At 43.5% G+C, this 13254-nt stretch overlaps 1 protein-coding gene across 1 annotated transcript in view; it reads right to left on the bottom strand.

Annotated features, from left to right (window-relative positions):
- The window catches only part of OTOA (otoancorin), a 56356-nt gene that overhangs the window by 26323 nt on the left and 16779 nt on the right, over positions 1-13254 (bottom strand). Inside the window, exons 8-11 of the mRNA XM_017849665.1 lie at positions 11528-11601; positions 7834-7969; positions 6058-6248; positions 3530-3623 (exon numbers count right to left, since the gene is read on the bottom strand). Coding sequence (XP_017705154.1) covers positions 3530-3623; positions 6058-6248; positions 7834-7969; positions 11528-11601 — 495 coding nt within the window. The remainder of the gene's footprint in view (positions 1-3529; positions 3624-6057; positions 6249-7833; positions 7970-11527; positions 11602-13254) is intronic.

Below are 13254 nucleotides of genomic sequence, written 5' to 3'. Positions count from 1 at the left end.
GTAAGCTTGTGTCATGGAGGCTTGTTGTACAAATTATTTAATCACCCAGGTATTAAGCCTAGTACCCATTAGTTATTTTTGCTGATCTTCTCCCTCCTCCCACCCTTCACTCTCCAATAGGCCCCAGTATCTGCTGTTCCATTCTATGTGACAACATGTTCTCATCATTTAGCTCCCACTTATAAGTGAGAAGATGTGGTATTTGGTTTTCTGTTCCTGCATTAGTTTGCTAAGGATGATGGCCTCCAGCTCCATCCATGTCCCTGCAAAGAACACAATCTCATTCTTTTTTACAGCCACATAGTATTCCATGTAAACCTCTTTTCTTTATAAATTACCCAGTCTCAGGTATTTCTTTATAGCAATGCAAGAATTGCCTAACACAGGTCAGGTGCAGTGGCTCACACCTGTAATCCTAGCACTTTGGGAGGCCCAAGCGGACAGATCACCTGAGGTCAAGGGTTCGAGACCAGCCTGGCCAACATGGTGAAACCCCGTTTCTACAAAAAATATAAAAATTCATGGGGCATGGTGGTGTATGCCTGTAATCCCAGCTACTCAGGAGGCTGAGGCAGGAGAATCACTTAAACCCAGGAGGCAGAGATTGCAGTGAGCTGAGATCGTGCCACTGCACTCCAGCCTGGGCAACAGAGCTAGACTCTGTCTCAAAAAAGAAAAAAAGAATTGCCTAACAACATTTATCATGGAAAAGAGGTGAAGAAGGGTTGTCTCAACATCCTGAATGGAGACTAGCAATGAGGGACTTAGGGGATTTTGGGTTGCCTTGGAGAAAGTGTCGTTTCTCATCTAGAAGGAATATACTTTGTCAAGACTTGGGATATTATTAGGAGGCCTGTCTGTGGGCCCAGAGAATTCATCAAGCCCTACAAACAGCTATGCCTCTCTGGGTCCCAGCTCACCCAGAGAGAAAGCCTCTCAGCCTAGTAGCTCCCCTTTCTAGACTCATCTTTAGAATTAGAGTCACAGTCTAGGCCAGCAGTTCTCAACACTGACTGTACGTAAGAATCACCTGGGACACCCTGCAGATTCTGATTAGTTGGTCTGGGCTGGATACCATGGACTGGTCCATCTTGGAATCTCCCCAGGTGATTCTAATGTGCAGCTAAGGCAGAAAGCAACTGCTCTAAGACAGTTAACTTTTAGAAAGCAATGTGCATAGCGGAGTGAATGTTATTTTCCATTTTGTATTTTTTAAAGAAGAGTGTATATATGCTCTTGTGTTTTTAGTAGAGACAGGGTTTCGCCATGTTGGCTTGTTATATAGATAATTTTACACCTATATAAAACATGTTATATAGGTAGTCAGGATTTTTCTGAAAGGATGCAGAAGAGATTGGGGACAGCAACTGCCTCTGAAGAGGGAAGCTAGGGAACTACAAGTCTGGAGTGGGAGGGAGACTTGCTTCTCATCCTATTACCTTTAGTGCAATTGGGATTTGTTAACCAGGAGCATGTATTACTTGTTTTATTAAACATTTCCAGTATTTAAAAAAAGAGTATACAGAATAATACAACAAAACACCCATGTCCTCACAACCCAGCTTAAGAAATAAAACATCACAATATAAATAATAAGTCCCTCCTTCACTCTTTGCCTTCCTCCTTCCCCAGAAGTAACTGTCACTCTGGATTTGGCATTCACTTTTACACTTCTCTTACATATAAACTTGGTTTACATACGCTTTAAATTAATTCAGCTAGTATTTATTTATTTACTTCATATCCTACTATAGATATACTTTTGCAACCTGGGGTTTTTTTTAATTCTACACTGTGTTTTTGATATTTCACAGTGTTGATACAAGACTTTTTCAACTTCAGAAGTTGATTTTTTTAAGATTAGATAGACATATGTATGTTCTCAATGATATGTAGGAGCTAAACTATGAGGACCCAAAGGCATAAGAATGATGCAATGGACTTTGGGGACTTGGATGGAAGATTGTGGGGGACAAGGGATAAAAGACTACAAATATGGTGCAGTGTATACTGCTCAGGTGATAGGTGCACCAAAATCTTACAAATCACCACTAAATAACTTACTCCTGTAACCAAGTACCACCTGTACCCCAATAACTTATGGAAAATAACAAACATCTAAACATAGAAAAAACAAGGAAGGAAAAAAATAGATGGATATATAACATTTATGCATCGGGGCCAGACAAGGTGGCTCACGCCTATAATCCCAGCACTTGGGAGGTCAAGGCAGGCAGATCACTTGAGATCAGGAGTTCAAGACCAGCCTGGCCAATATGGTGAAACCCCATAGCTACTAAAAATATATAAATTAGCTGGGCATAGTGGCAGGCGCCTGTAATCCCAGCTACTCGGGAGGCTGAGGCAGGAGAATCACTTGAACCTGGGAGGCGGAGGTTGCAGTGAGCCGAGACTGCGTCAGTACTCTCCAGCCTGTGCAACAGAGGGAGACTCCATTTCAAAATAAAATAAAATAATAAAATAAAAATAAACATTTGTGCATCAACTGCTTATAACCATATATTTGGACATCCAGAATATGATTTTACTGTGACTAAACTTCAGAATGTGTGCTACACATGTGTGATCCCAGGTGATGTTCTGTATGTTCAGGCCCTGCTGAGTATGTGTGACTATGTGCACCTTGCGCCTGCAAGTGCAGGTATGAGAGTGTGTGGATGTGCTTTGTGGGGAATTTGATTGTCGTTCAGCAAACATTCACTCCTTTCCTACCCTCCACCTCCATGGAAGGAAACTCCTTCCTGCCCCATTAAAGTTGGTCTTGGTCGTGTAACTCACTTTGGCCTTTGGAGTGTGGCAGAAGCGACAGCGTGTCAATTTCCAGCCTAGGACTTAAGGAGAATTGTACTTATCCCTTCTCTTTTTGGTAGTTTCATACCTTCATGGTGAGAACAAGTTCTAGAGGCTGGGCTCCAAATGCAGCCTTATAGAGCAGGGCTGCTCCAGTGACCCACAGATCAAGCAGCAAGAAACATATGCGAATTGTTCTATGCCCTTGAGATTGTGTGGCTTTGTTATGCAGCAAAAATGACTAATTAATGCTTATTTTGCATGTCCCTTGACCTAGACTGTCTAACTTCTGGAGCCTTACTCCAAGAAAAGTGTCATGCCCAAATGTAATAATCAACAAAGACTTGTTATTGGATTAAATGTGTCTGCATATATGATTGCATACACTGGACATATATGTGCATGTGCCTAGGGCACCAGCCAGTGTGAGAGCCAGAACAGATGTGGGTGTGAGATGCACACTAATAGCAGAGTGGTAGCTACGTGATGCCCGTCTGCACACATCTGCCTGGGGGGCCACAAAAAAGGGCCTGAGTTCATTTAGCTGTGGCCTCACTCCCTTTTCCAGAACCTTGCACATCCTGGAATGGAGCTGGAAACATCTTAGCCCTTTGAGGCAGGGAGGAAGCTTCCAGAAGCTTAGACAGCAGTATAACTGACCACATTTTCTCTCCCCTTCAAACTCCTTCAGCCTTCTTAAGATGGAGCACAACATTACCTTTGTGGCTATAGAGCTTAATTCATCTCCTGAGAAAAGTACTAGAAAGGGTCCCAAGTCCTTCGTGGTCTCGGCTGTCCAGTGCTGAGGGAGTCTAAAAAGAGATAATAACCAGTAAAGTGAAAAAAGCATGCTGTGGTGGACATCTGTTGCCTTTTCCCCCAACACTCTTGTCTTTCAGGAACAGATTGTCTTACACTCAGAGAAACTGTCAATCACATGGTCCCACTTCCTTGACCAAGAAAATTGGCATGTGATACAGGCTGACCAATCAGAGTCATCCCTGGGAATTTTGATGGAACTATCAGAGAAGCTCTCCTTTCTCTGGTATCTCTGGCTGTAAAGAGGATATTGGAGGACATTCGTATTACCAAGTGGAAAAATTAAAGACCACACCAAGGAATACAGAGTTGAGGGATGGGAGGAACGTATTCCTGATGATGTCATTTGAGACACTGGATTCAGCCACGCCTGAAGACCACCAGTGGAGTTTCCCATTACGTTCCATTCCTGAATTCAATACATTCTCATTCTCTTTTTAGATTAAATTTTTAAATTAAATTATTGAATTTCTGCTATTTACATCACAGTGTTTCCTTCCTCCTCCTCCCCGACAGAAGAGTAATTATATATTTCTTCCTTTTAATTTACCATAACAGTCTTCTCTTAGAATAAGAAAAAACTTTCTCTTGAACTTGGCAGGATAAAATAAAAGCACTGACCCAGAATCCACTGTTATTCTTATGTAGATCATAAATGCCTACAGTGAAGAGCATTACATTATCTTTGGTGACATCTCTAAAGGAGGTCTGCCCAATTAGCAGTGACAGCTGGTGGGAATGCAACATCACACAGCCACTTTGGAAGAACTTTGGTGGTTTCCTACAAAAGCAAACATGTTTTTGCCATATAACCCAGCAAACACACTCTTTGGTATTTACGCAAAGGAGTTGAAAACTTATGTCTACATGAAAACCTGTATATGGATGTTTATAGCAGCTTTATCCATAATTGCCAAAATTTGGAAGCAACCAAATGTCCTTCCGTAGGTGAAGGGCTAAATAAACTGTGGTTCATGAAGACAATGAAATATTATTCAGCACTAAAAAGGAATGAGCTATCAAGCCAAAAAAAGACCTGGAGAAAACTTAAGTACATATTACTAAGTGAAAGAAGTCTATCTGAAAAGGCTATCTGCTGTATGATTCCAAATATATGATATTCTAGAAAAGGCAAAAGTATGAGTGGTTGCCAGGAATTAGGAGTGAGGGAGGAATGAACAGGCAAAGCCCGGAAGGATTTTTAGGGCAGCGAAAATACTCCAAATGATACTATAATGGTGAATACATGTTATTATATACTTGTCTGAACCCATAGAATGTAAAGCACCAAGAGTGAACCCTAATATAAAATACAGACTTCGGGTGACAATGAGAATCCAATGACAATAATGTCAACATAGGTTCATCAGTTCTAATAAACGTACGACTTTGGTGGGGGATATTGATCACCGGGAGCTTCTGCGTGTATGGAGTCAGAGGGATATGGGAAATCTCTATCCTCTCCATTTTTCTGAGAACCTAAAACTAGTCTTAAAAATAGACTGTAGGGTCAGGCATGGTGGCTCATACCTATAATCCCAACACTGTGGGAGGCTTAGGTGGGTGAATCCCTTGAGCCCAGGAGTTCGAGACGCACCTAGGCAACATGATGAAATTCCATCCCTTAAAAAAAAAATACAAAAATTAGCTGGGTACAGTGATGTGCACCTGTGGTCCCAGCTACTTGGAAGGCTGAGGTGAGAGAATCACCTGAGCCAGGGAGGTTGAGGCTGCAGTAAGCCATTACTGTGCCATAGCACTCCAGCCTGGGTGACAGAGCAAGACCCCATCTCAAAAATATATATATATATAGTCTTTAAACTAATAATAATACCACTGCTTTGCATCTGTAAAGGGCCATGTTTTCCAAATTTCCCCTTCATATGCCAAGCTGTGTAAGTAACAACTCTTTGAGATTTGTAGAGAAGCTACTATTGATTCCATTTTACAGCAAATCTGAAGCCAAGGCCGGGCGCAGTGGCTCATGTCTGTAATCCCAGAACTTTGGGAGGCTGAGGCGGGTGGATCACGAGGTCAGGAGATCGAGACCATCCTGGCCAACATGGTGAAACCCTGTCTCTCCTAAAAATACAAAAATTACCTGGGCGTGGTGGCACATGCCTGTAATCCCAGCTACTTGGGAGGCTGAGGCAGGAGAATCGCTTGAACCAGGGAGTCAGAGGTTGCAGTGAGCCAAGGTTGCACCACTGCACTCCAGCCTGGCCACAGAGTGAGACTCCATTTCAAAAAAAAAAAAAAAAAAAAAATCTGAAGCCAAAAGAAGAAAGGTCACATTTCCAAAATAAGCCTAAGAATTTTATCTCATCCTAAGCCAGAAACTCTGTTTGCCGGGCAGGAGAACCAAGGTTGAGTGTCCCTCTATAGAGCATACCACAGCCCCAAAAGCCAAGCCCAGCCACTCCTCACCCGTACTGTCCCAGGAGCTTGAGCCTCACTGCAGCCTTTTGCTCATGGTTGAGGTCTGGGCAGTCTCTGAGGCCGTGTAGAGCAGTCGCCCAGGCCCTGGGGGAGATCCCCCTGTCGATGATGGCTGCCGGCAAGTGACACAGCAGGTTCCCCATGATGTCCACAGTGTACTCATCGGCAATGGAGTTGTCCTGAACCCAAAAAGTGGAGCCAATGGGCAGTTCCAGCAGAGCATAAGATCATGAACCATTAGAAATACATCCTGTGAGGTGGGCACTGTGGCTGACGCCTATAATCCCAGCACTCTGGGAGGCTGAGGCAGGCGGATCATTTGAGGCCAGGGGTTCGAAATCAGGCTGGCCAACATGGTGAAACCCCATCTATACTAAAAATACAAAAATTGGCCTGGCGTCGTGGTGCATGGCTGTAGTCCCAGCTAGTCAGGAGGCTGAGGCACAAGAATCACTTGAACCCGGGAGGTGGAGGTTGCAGAGAGCCGAGATGATCATGCCATTGCACTCCAGCCTGGGTGACAGAGGAAAACTCTGTCTCAAAAAAGAAAAAAGAAAAAAAAAAAAAAAGGTTCCAATCCCAAACTTCTTAAAGATTCCAGGATCTGAATTGTCTACCTGACATGGATTCCTAGAGATGGAAGGGGACCTGATCTTCCCCAGGGATGCAGGCCTCAGAAATCTGGAAAACCCTGGCTTGGCACACCAGGAGCACTCAGTAATTGAGCACTACTGTCATTGTTACTGCTCTGAGAATATTCCAGAGTTCAACCACCATTATTCTATTAGCACCACAACAATGAAAACACACTTCAATGTCTGTGTGCCACTTGAAAGCCTTCAAAGCTCTTTTGCACTTTTGCAAAATGACAAAAATTGTTGACATTTATTGTGTGTTTCCTATGTGCACTGTCCTGAGTATCTACGGATCTCAATCTAGTCATCTTCAAAGTAACTGTAAGAAGTAAGTACTACTATTATCCATTTTTTAAAGAAAAAGAAACTGCCAGCTAGTGGCAAGACTAGGATTCACACCCAGACAGTCTGGCCTTTGAGCCTTTACATTAAATAACACATTGCCCATGTCATGCTCTCAATACCCTATGAGGAAGCTGGGTACGGTGGCTCACATCTATAATCCCAACACTTTGGGAGGCCGAGGTGGAGTGGATCACCTGATGTTAGGAGTTTGAGACAATCCTGGCCAACATGGTGAAACCCTGTCTCTACTGAAAATACAAAAAATAGCCGGGTATAGTGGTACACACCTGTATTCCCAGCTACTTGGGAGGCTGAGGCAGGAGAATCGCTCAAACCTGGGAGGCAGAGGTTGCAGTGAGCTGAGATTGCGCCACTGCACTCCAGCCTGGGTGGCAGAGTGAGACTCTGCCCCCCCAAAAAAAAAAAAATACTCTATGGGGGATGTGCTATTACCCCCACCTTACAGATGAGAAGACTGAGGCTCAGGGAGGAAAGGTGATTCACCCAAAGCCATATAACCAATCACTGGCACCCAGTCTCTGGGTACTGTGCTCTTTCCATTCCTCCAGAGTAGCTTCCCCTCCTTTGGACCCTGGAGCAGAAGTCTCCAGAACCAATGGCCAAGATTGTTCCAACCAGCAGCTTTAGAGTAAGCTTCAAGACCCACAAGTCAGACTTCTGGCCATCAGAGCAGGCTCAAGATCCCAGCCAGATCCCTCACAGGGCTCCCCAAGATGGCCACAGACACCCAGAGGGAGGGGACACCCAGGAAGAGTTTTCTTACCAGGCACTGCTGCACTTTCCTGAGGACTGAAGTCTTTTTGTAGGAATCTAAAACCAAGGAATCCAACCAGCTCTTCCCCAGGCTGATCAGAAAGGGCACACACTGGGAGGCTGGGACAGAAGCCAGGTAGCGGGCCCTGGAGAGGGATGTGGAGAACAAGAGGAGGAACACATGACTGCTCCTGTTGACCCCTAAAATCAGGGTCCACATGCCCAAGAGCTCATCCCAAAGATGTTCTTTAAATGTTTGTTCTCCCCAGTGATGCTTTGGCTCCCTGCAGCAGGTAGCAAGTCTCCCATCCATCATGCTCCTCTTCTATGGGTGGGAACAAACTTCCCATCATGCTCCTCTTCTATGAATGGGCAACAAACTTCCCATCATGCTCTCTTCTATGGGTGGGAGCAAATTTCCCATCATGACCCTCTTCTATGGGTGGGAACAAACTTCCCATCATGCTCCTCTTCTATGCCCCAGAGCATTGATCAGATAATGGGTTCTCCATAAATAAACGTGTTGAATGATGGACTGGTTGAGGGGAGATGAAAAAGAAAGGAAAAAGTAGATGAAAAAAGAGACAAAGAGGAGAGAGAATAAGTAGAAAGTGAGAAAGAAAGGTAAGAAAAAGAGTGGAAAGAGAAATTCTGTCATCTCCAGTCCAGAACTCTGCCTTCAGCTCTTGATCCTTCAGCTCTTGACCATGTATTCTCAACAGGGTCAAGGTCACCCTCAAAAAGGAGAAACTGGTTTGGATGGGGGATAAAAAAGACTGTTATGACAATGATCTGTGACCCACTGAAACTCATTCCTACTCAGAATATTCTTCCTCAGTGTATAATTTCTTTCATTCAGGAGAAATTAAAATTTTCTCCTTTGGAAGGCAATAATAAAAGTTGAGAAAAGCTGCATGAAACCCATCCGGCCTACTCAACCCCACCACTCGACTGTTCCAAAACCAGATTCAACATCTTGCCCCAAACATGTTCTTCCACCTCTGTGCTATCCCACACTCCTTTTTTTCTTTGTCCCAAGCCTGTTATTGCTGTCTCCTTAGTATTATCCCAATCTGTTCTTACTTCTGACTGGGTACGGTAGCTCACACCTATAATCCCAGCACTTTGGGAGGCCAAGGTGGGTGGATCACCTGAGATCAGGAGTTTGAGACCAGCCTGAGCAACATGGTGAAATCCTATCTCTACCAAAAATACAAAAAATTAGCTGGGCATGGTGGCGTGCACCTGGGGTTTCAACTACTCCAGAGGCTGAAGTGGAAGAATCACTTGAACCTGGGAGGCAGAGGTTGCAGTGAGCTGAGATCGCACCACTGCACTCCAACCTGGGTGACAGAATGAGACCCTGTCTCAAAACAACAACAAAAATCTATTCTTACTTCTCCATTCCCAGTACCACTGGTTTATTTATTTCTTCATTCATCCAGCAAATATCTACAAAACATCTACAGTAAGCCAGGCACTATTCTAGGCACCAAATATAACAATGAACAAGATACAAGTGGTCCTGCATTCATGGTGCTTAATTCTAGTAGAGAGAAGAAACACAGAGACCAGTGAATAAAACAGGTCATTTCAGCTATTAATAAATGTAAGGAAGAAGGCAGGCACAGTGGCTCACGCCTGTAATCCCAGCACTTGGGAGGCCAAGGCAAGCAGATCACCTGAGGTCAGGAGTTTGAGACCAGCCTGGCCATCACGGTAAAACCCTGTCTCTACCAAGAAATACAAAAATTAGCCAGGCGTGGTGGCACACACCTGTAATCCCAGCTACTGGGGAGGCTGAGGTAGGAGAATCTCTTGAACTCAGGTGGCAGAGGTTGCAATGAGCCAAGATTACACCACTGCCCTCCAGCCTGGGTGACAGAGGGAGACTCTGTCTCAAAAATTAATTAATTAATTAATGTAAGGAAGAAAATAAAATGGCTCTGTAAAAGAAAATGACAATGGGGATAATCAAACGAGCCCCTTCTAAGGCAGTTCCATTTGAGCTGAGACATGAATGAGTGGAAGAAATGCCATGCCAAGATCTGGGTTACTGAAATAATCTTCAGCTGTCTCCCTTCTTTCCGTTCAGCCTCCCTGCATTCTATCCTCCACGTGGGTAGTGGCTATGATCTTTCTGAAATATAAATCTGATGGCTGCACACAGAATATGAGTGAAACTCCTCACTTCACAAAGCCCCCATGATCTGATGTTCCTTACCTCTCTGGCCTTCTCTCCCCTATCTACTCTGCAGACATACCCCCATGTGTTCCCAGAGTGATTTGCTTTTCTTACCCACTGCTGAACCGGACATCCCCATTCCACTGCCTGGAATATCCATCTTAAACTCTCCATCCAGCACTAGTTCAGTCTCCTCTGTCTCTCCAGTCTATAGGTGATATTCCCTCCTCTGTGCCCCATGCTCATTATCCCTCTCCTTTGCCTCTCCTTTGGAAAGCAATAAAAAAGTTGAGAAAGGCTCCATGAAACCCATCTGGCCTACTCAACCCCACCACTTGACTGTTCGAAAACCAGATTCAACATCTTCCCTGAAACATGTTCTTACACCTCTGTGCTAACAGAGGTGAATAACAGCACCTGGCTTTCTTGGAAAGCACCTGGTTTTTCTTGGAAAACCATCTCTCTCACTCTAAGTCCTTATGGTTTCTCTCCAGCCCCAGGGGTGCAATACAGATTAAAGTCAGTCAAACTTACCCATCCTCCCAACCTCACTGATTGGTTCAAGGAAAATAAATTCGCCCAATTAAGGTCAATGAGAGTCAAATCCAATACGTGTATTGAGAACGATGGGAAGAGAATGTTTTTCTCTTTTCCCTGAATATGAAGCTGGGAAAATTTAACCTTAGATCTGCCAGGGTTTCCACAGAGAAAGAACTTGCCTGATAGTGAAGCCAGCAGAGATAAGCTGGGACAAGAGACAAATGACATCATTTGAATGCCTAGATCCACCCATGCCTGAAGTCCCTCTCAACTTTCCAGTTACCTGAACCAAAAATTCCCTTTTATTGCATAATCCAGTTTCAGTTTCAGTTCTGTTGCTTTCAACCAAATATCAACCTGATACTATAATTGGCTTCATGTTTGTCTATTCCCTCTCCCACCATGAGATTATAAGGTCTCATAAACTAATAGGAATTTCTAAATTTTCAGATAGAAAATTTAGCTATCTGAGAACTAGCATACAGCAAGTACTCAATGAACTTTTTTTTTTTTTAATGAATGAAGATAATAAGAGCAAAATAAGGTAGAAGGAAATAAAGAAGGAGAGAAGGAGAGAAACAATGTCCAGATCATGTTTGAAAAGCAGGGCTACCCTGCAGGTCTGAAAGCTCACACATGCCAGGAGAAACACCTACTGCTCCCATCAGCCCTGATTCCCCTGAAGCCTGGCACAGCCACAAAGCCAGGCCGGATGGGACCTGCCTCACTGACACCCATTCAGGCTTCGGTTGCTTTGGCTTGGTTTTTACATAACATGAAAAGCAAGAAGGTCTGTCTGAAATGTCTATATGATACTCAGAATTGAAATCCTGGATCTCAAGGGCTTAACTGTCTAAGGCACGCTCCACTCTGCCTCTAGTTCCTCAAGAAAACCCAATGGGGAGAGAATCACTTTGACTTCAGTGATTCCCACCGATCTTACTGCTGAGCCAGAAAGTGGGGGCTGATGTTCACTTACGGGAGTGCAGCCAAGAGGAAAGGTGGCATAGACAACCTGGAAACTTCCCAGTATTTCCACGCCAAACAGTTAACCTGAAAGATTAAGCAGTTCTGGGGATTTCGTGCAGTAAGAAGAAGAACAAACACAAGTAGTGCTTTCCGTGTGCCAGGCACTATTCTAAGTGCTCCATATGTGTTCACTTATGCAATACAGCACCTTATGATGTAGGTACTACTACTCTGCCCAGTTTATGGATGAGAAAATTGCAATAACAAACATGAACACAGACATTTAAGTGTGATGCTCATCGCAATTGTTTTATATCTGCAAGAAAGGGAGATATAATTTTAATATTCCTCAGCAGGGGATTGGTTAAGTAGATTATGATATATACATACAATGGAATAGTGCACCTACTTTGTTTTAAATAAGGTAGATTTATATATATGAACATTAAATGATGTCTGTGCTATTTTACGCATATGCATATATATATAGTTACATCATAATGTAAGAATCACAAATGAGCTCATACTGTACACACTATTCTGTTAAACTATATATATAGCTTAACTACACATATAGTTATACAGTTATATTTAACTATATATAGTTATATTTAATTATATATAGTTATACATAGCTTAACTATATATATAGTTATATATATAGTTACATATCTATATATATATCTTAGCTATATATATAAACAGAACAGTGTGTATAGTATGAACTCACTTGTGGTTTTTTTTTTTTTTTTTTTTTTTTTGAGACAGCATCTCACTCTGTCACCCAGTGGTACAGTGGCGTAATCTCAGCTCACTGCAACCTCCGCCTTCCTGGTTCAAGCAATTGTCCTGCATCAGCCTCCCAAGTAGCTGGGATTACAGGCACCTGCCACCATGCATGGCTAATTTTTTTTTTTTTTTTTTTTTTTTTGTATTTTTAGTAGAGATGGGGTTTCACCAAGTTGGCCAGGCTGGTTTCGAACTCCTGACCTAAAGTGATCCACCATCTTGGCCTCCTAAAGTGGCATGAGCCACTGTGCCCAGCCCACTTGTGGTTTTTATATTACATGTAAATAGATAAGGTTTTTTAAATTTGGTTTAGAGATAGAGTCTCACTCTGTCATACAGGCTGAAATGCAGTGACTCGATCATAGCTCACTGCCGCCTTGAACTCCTGGGTTCAAGTGATCCTCCTGCCTCAGTTTCCCAAGTAGCTAGGACTACAGGCATGTGCTACCACATTTGGCTAATTTTTGTACTTTTTGTACAGTTAGTCTTGCTATGTTTCCCAGGTTGGTTTCAAAGTCCTGTCCTCAAATGAACCTCCCACCTCAGCCTCCCAAAGTGCTAGAATTGCAGGCATGAGTCATTGCGCCTGGCCTATATTTTATACGTAAAAGAAAACTCTCAAAAATGATAGCAGGCCGGGCGCGGTGGCTCAAGCCTGTAATCCCAGCACTTTGGGAGGCTGAGATGGGCGGATCACGAGGTCAGGAGATCAAGACCATCCTGGCTAACACGGTGAAACCCCGTCTCTACAAAAAAAACCAAAAAAAAAAAAAAAAAAAAACTAGCTGGGCGAGGTGGCGGGCGCCTGTAGTCCCAGCTACTCGGAGGCTGAGGCAGGAGAATGGTGTAAACCCGGGTGGCGGAGCTTGCAGTGAGCTGAGAACCGGCCACTGCACTCCAGCCCAGGCGACAAAGCGGGACTCCGTCTAAAAAAAAAAAAAAAAAAAA

This window comes from Rhinopithecus bieti, unplaced genomic scaffold (genome assembly GCF_001698545.2).
Source record: "Rhinopithecus bieti isolate Rb0 unplaced genomic scaffold, ASM169854v2 scaffold_1918, whole genome shotgun sequence".
Lineage (NCBI taxonomy): Eukaryota > Metazoa > Chordata > Mammalia > Primates > Cercopithecidae > Rhinopithecus > Rhinopithecus bieti.
Note: the sequence above shows the minus strand (reverse complement) of the source record. Positions and strands in the feature narration are given on the sequence as shown.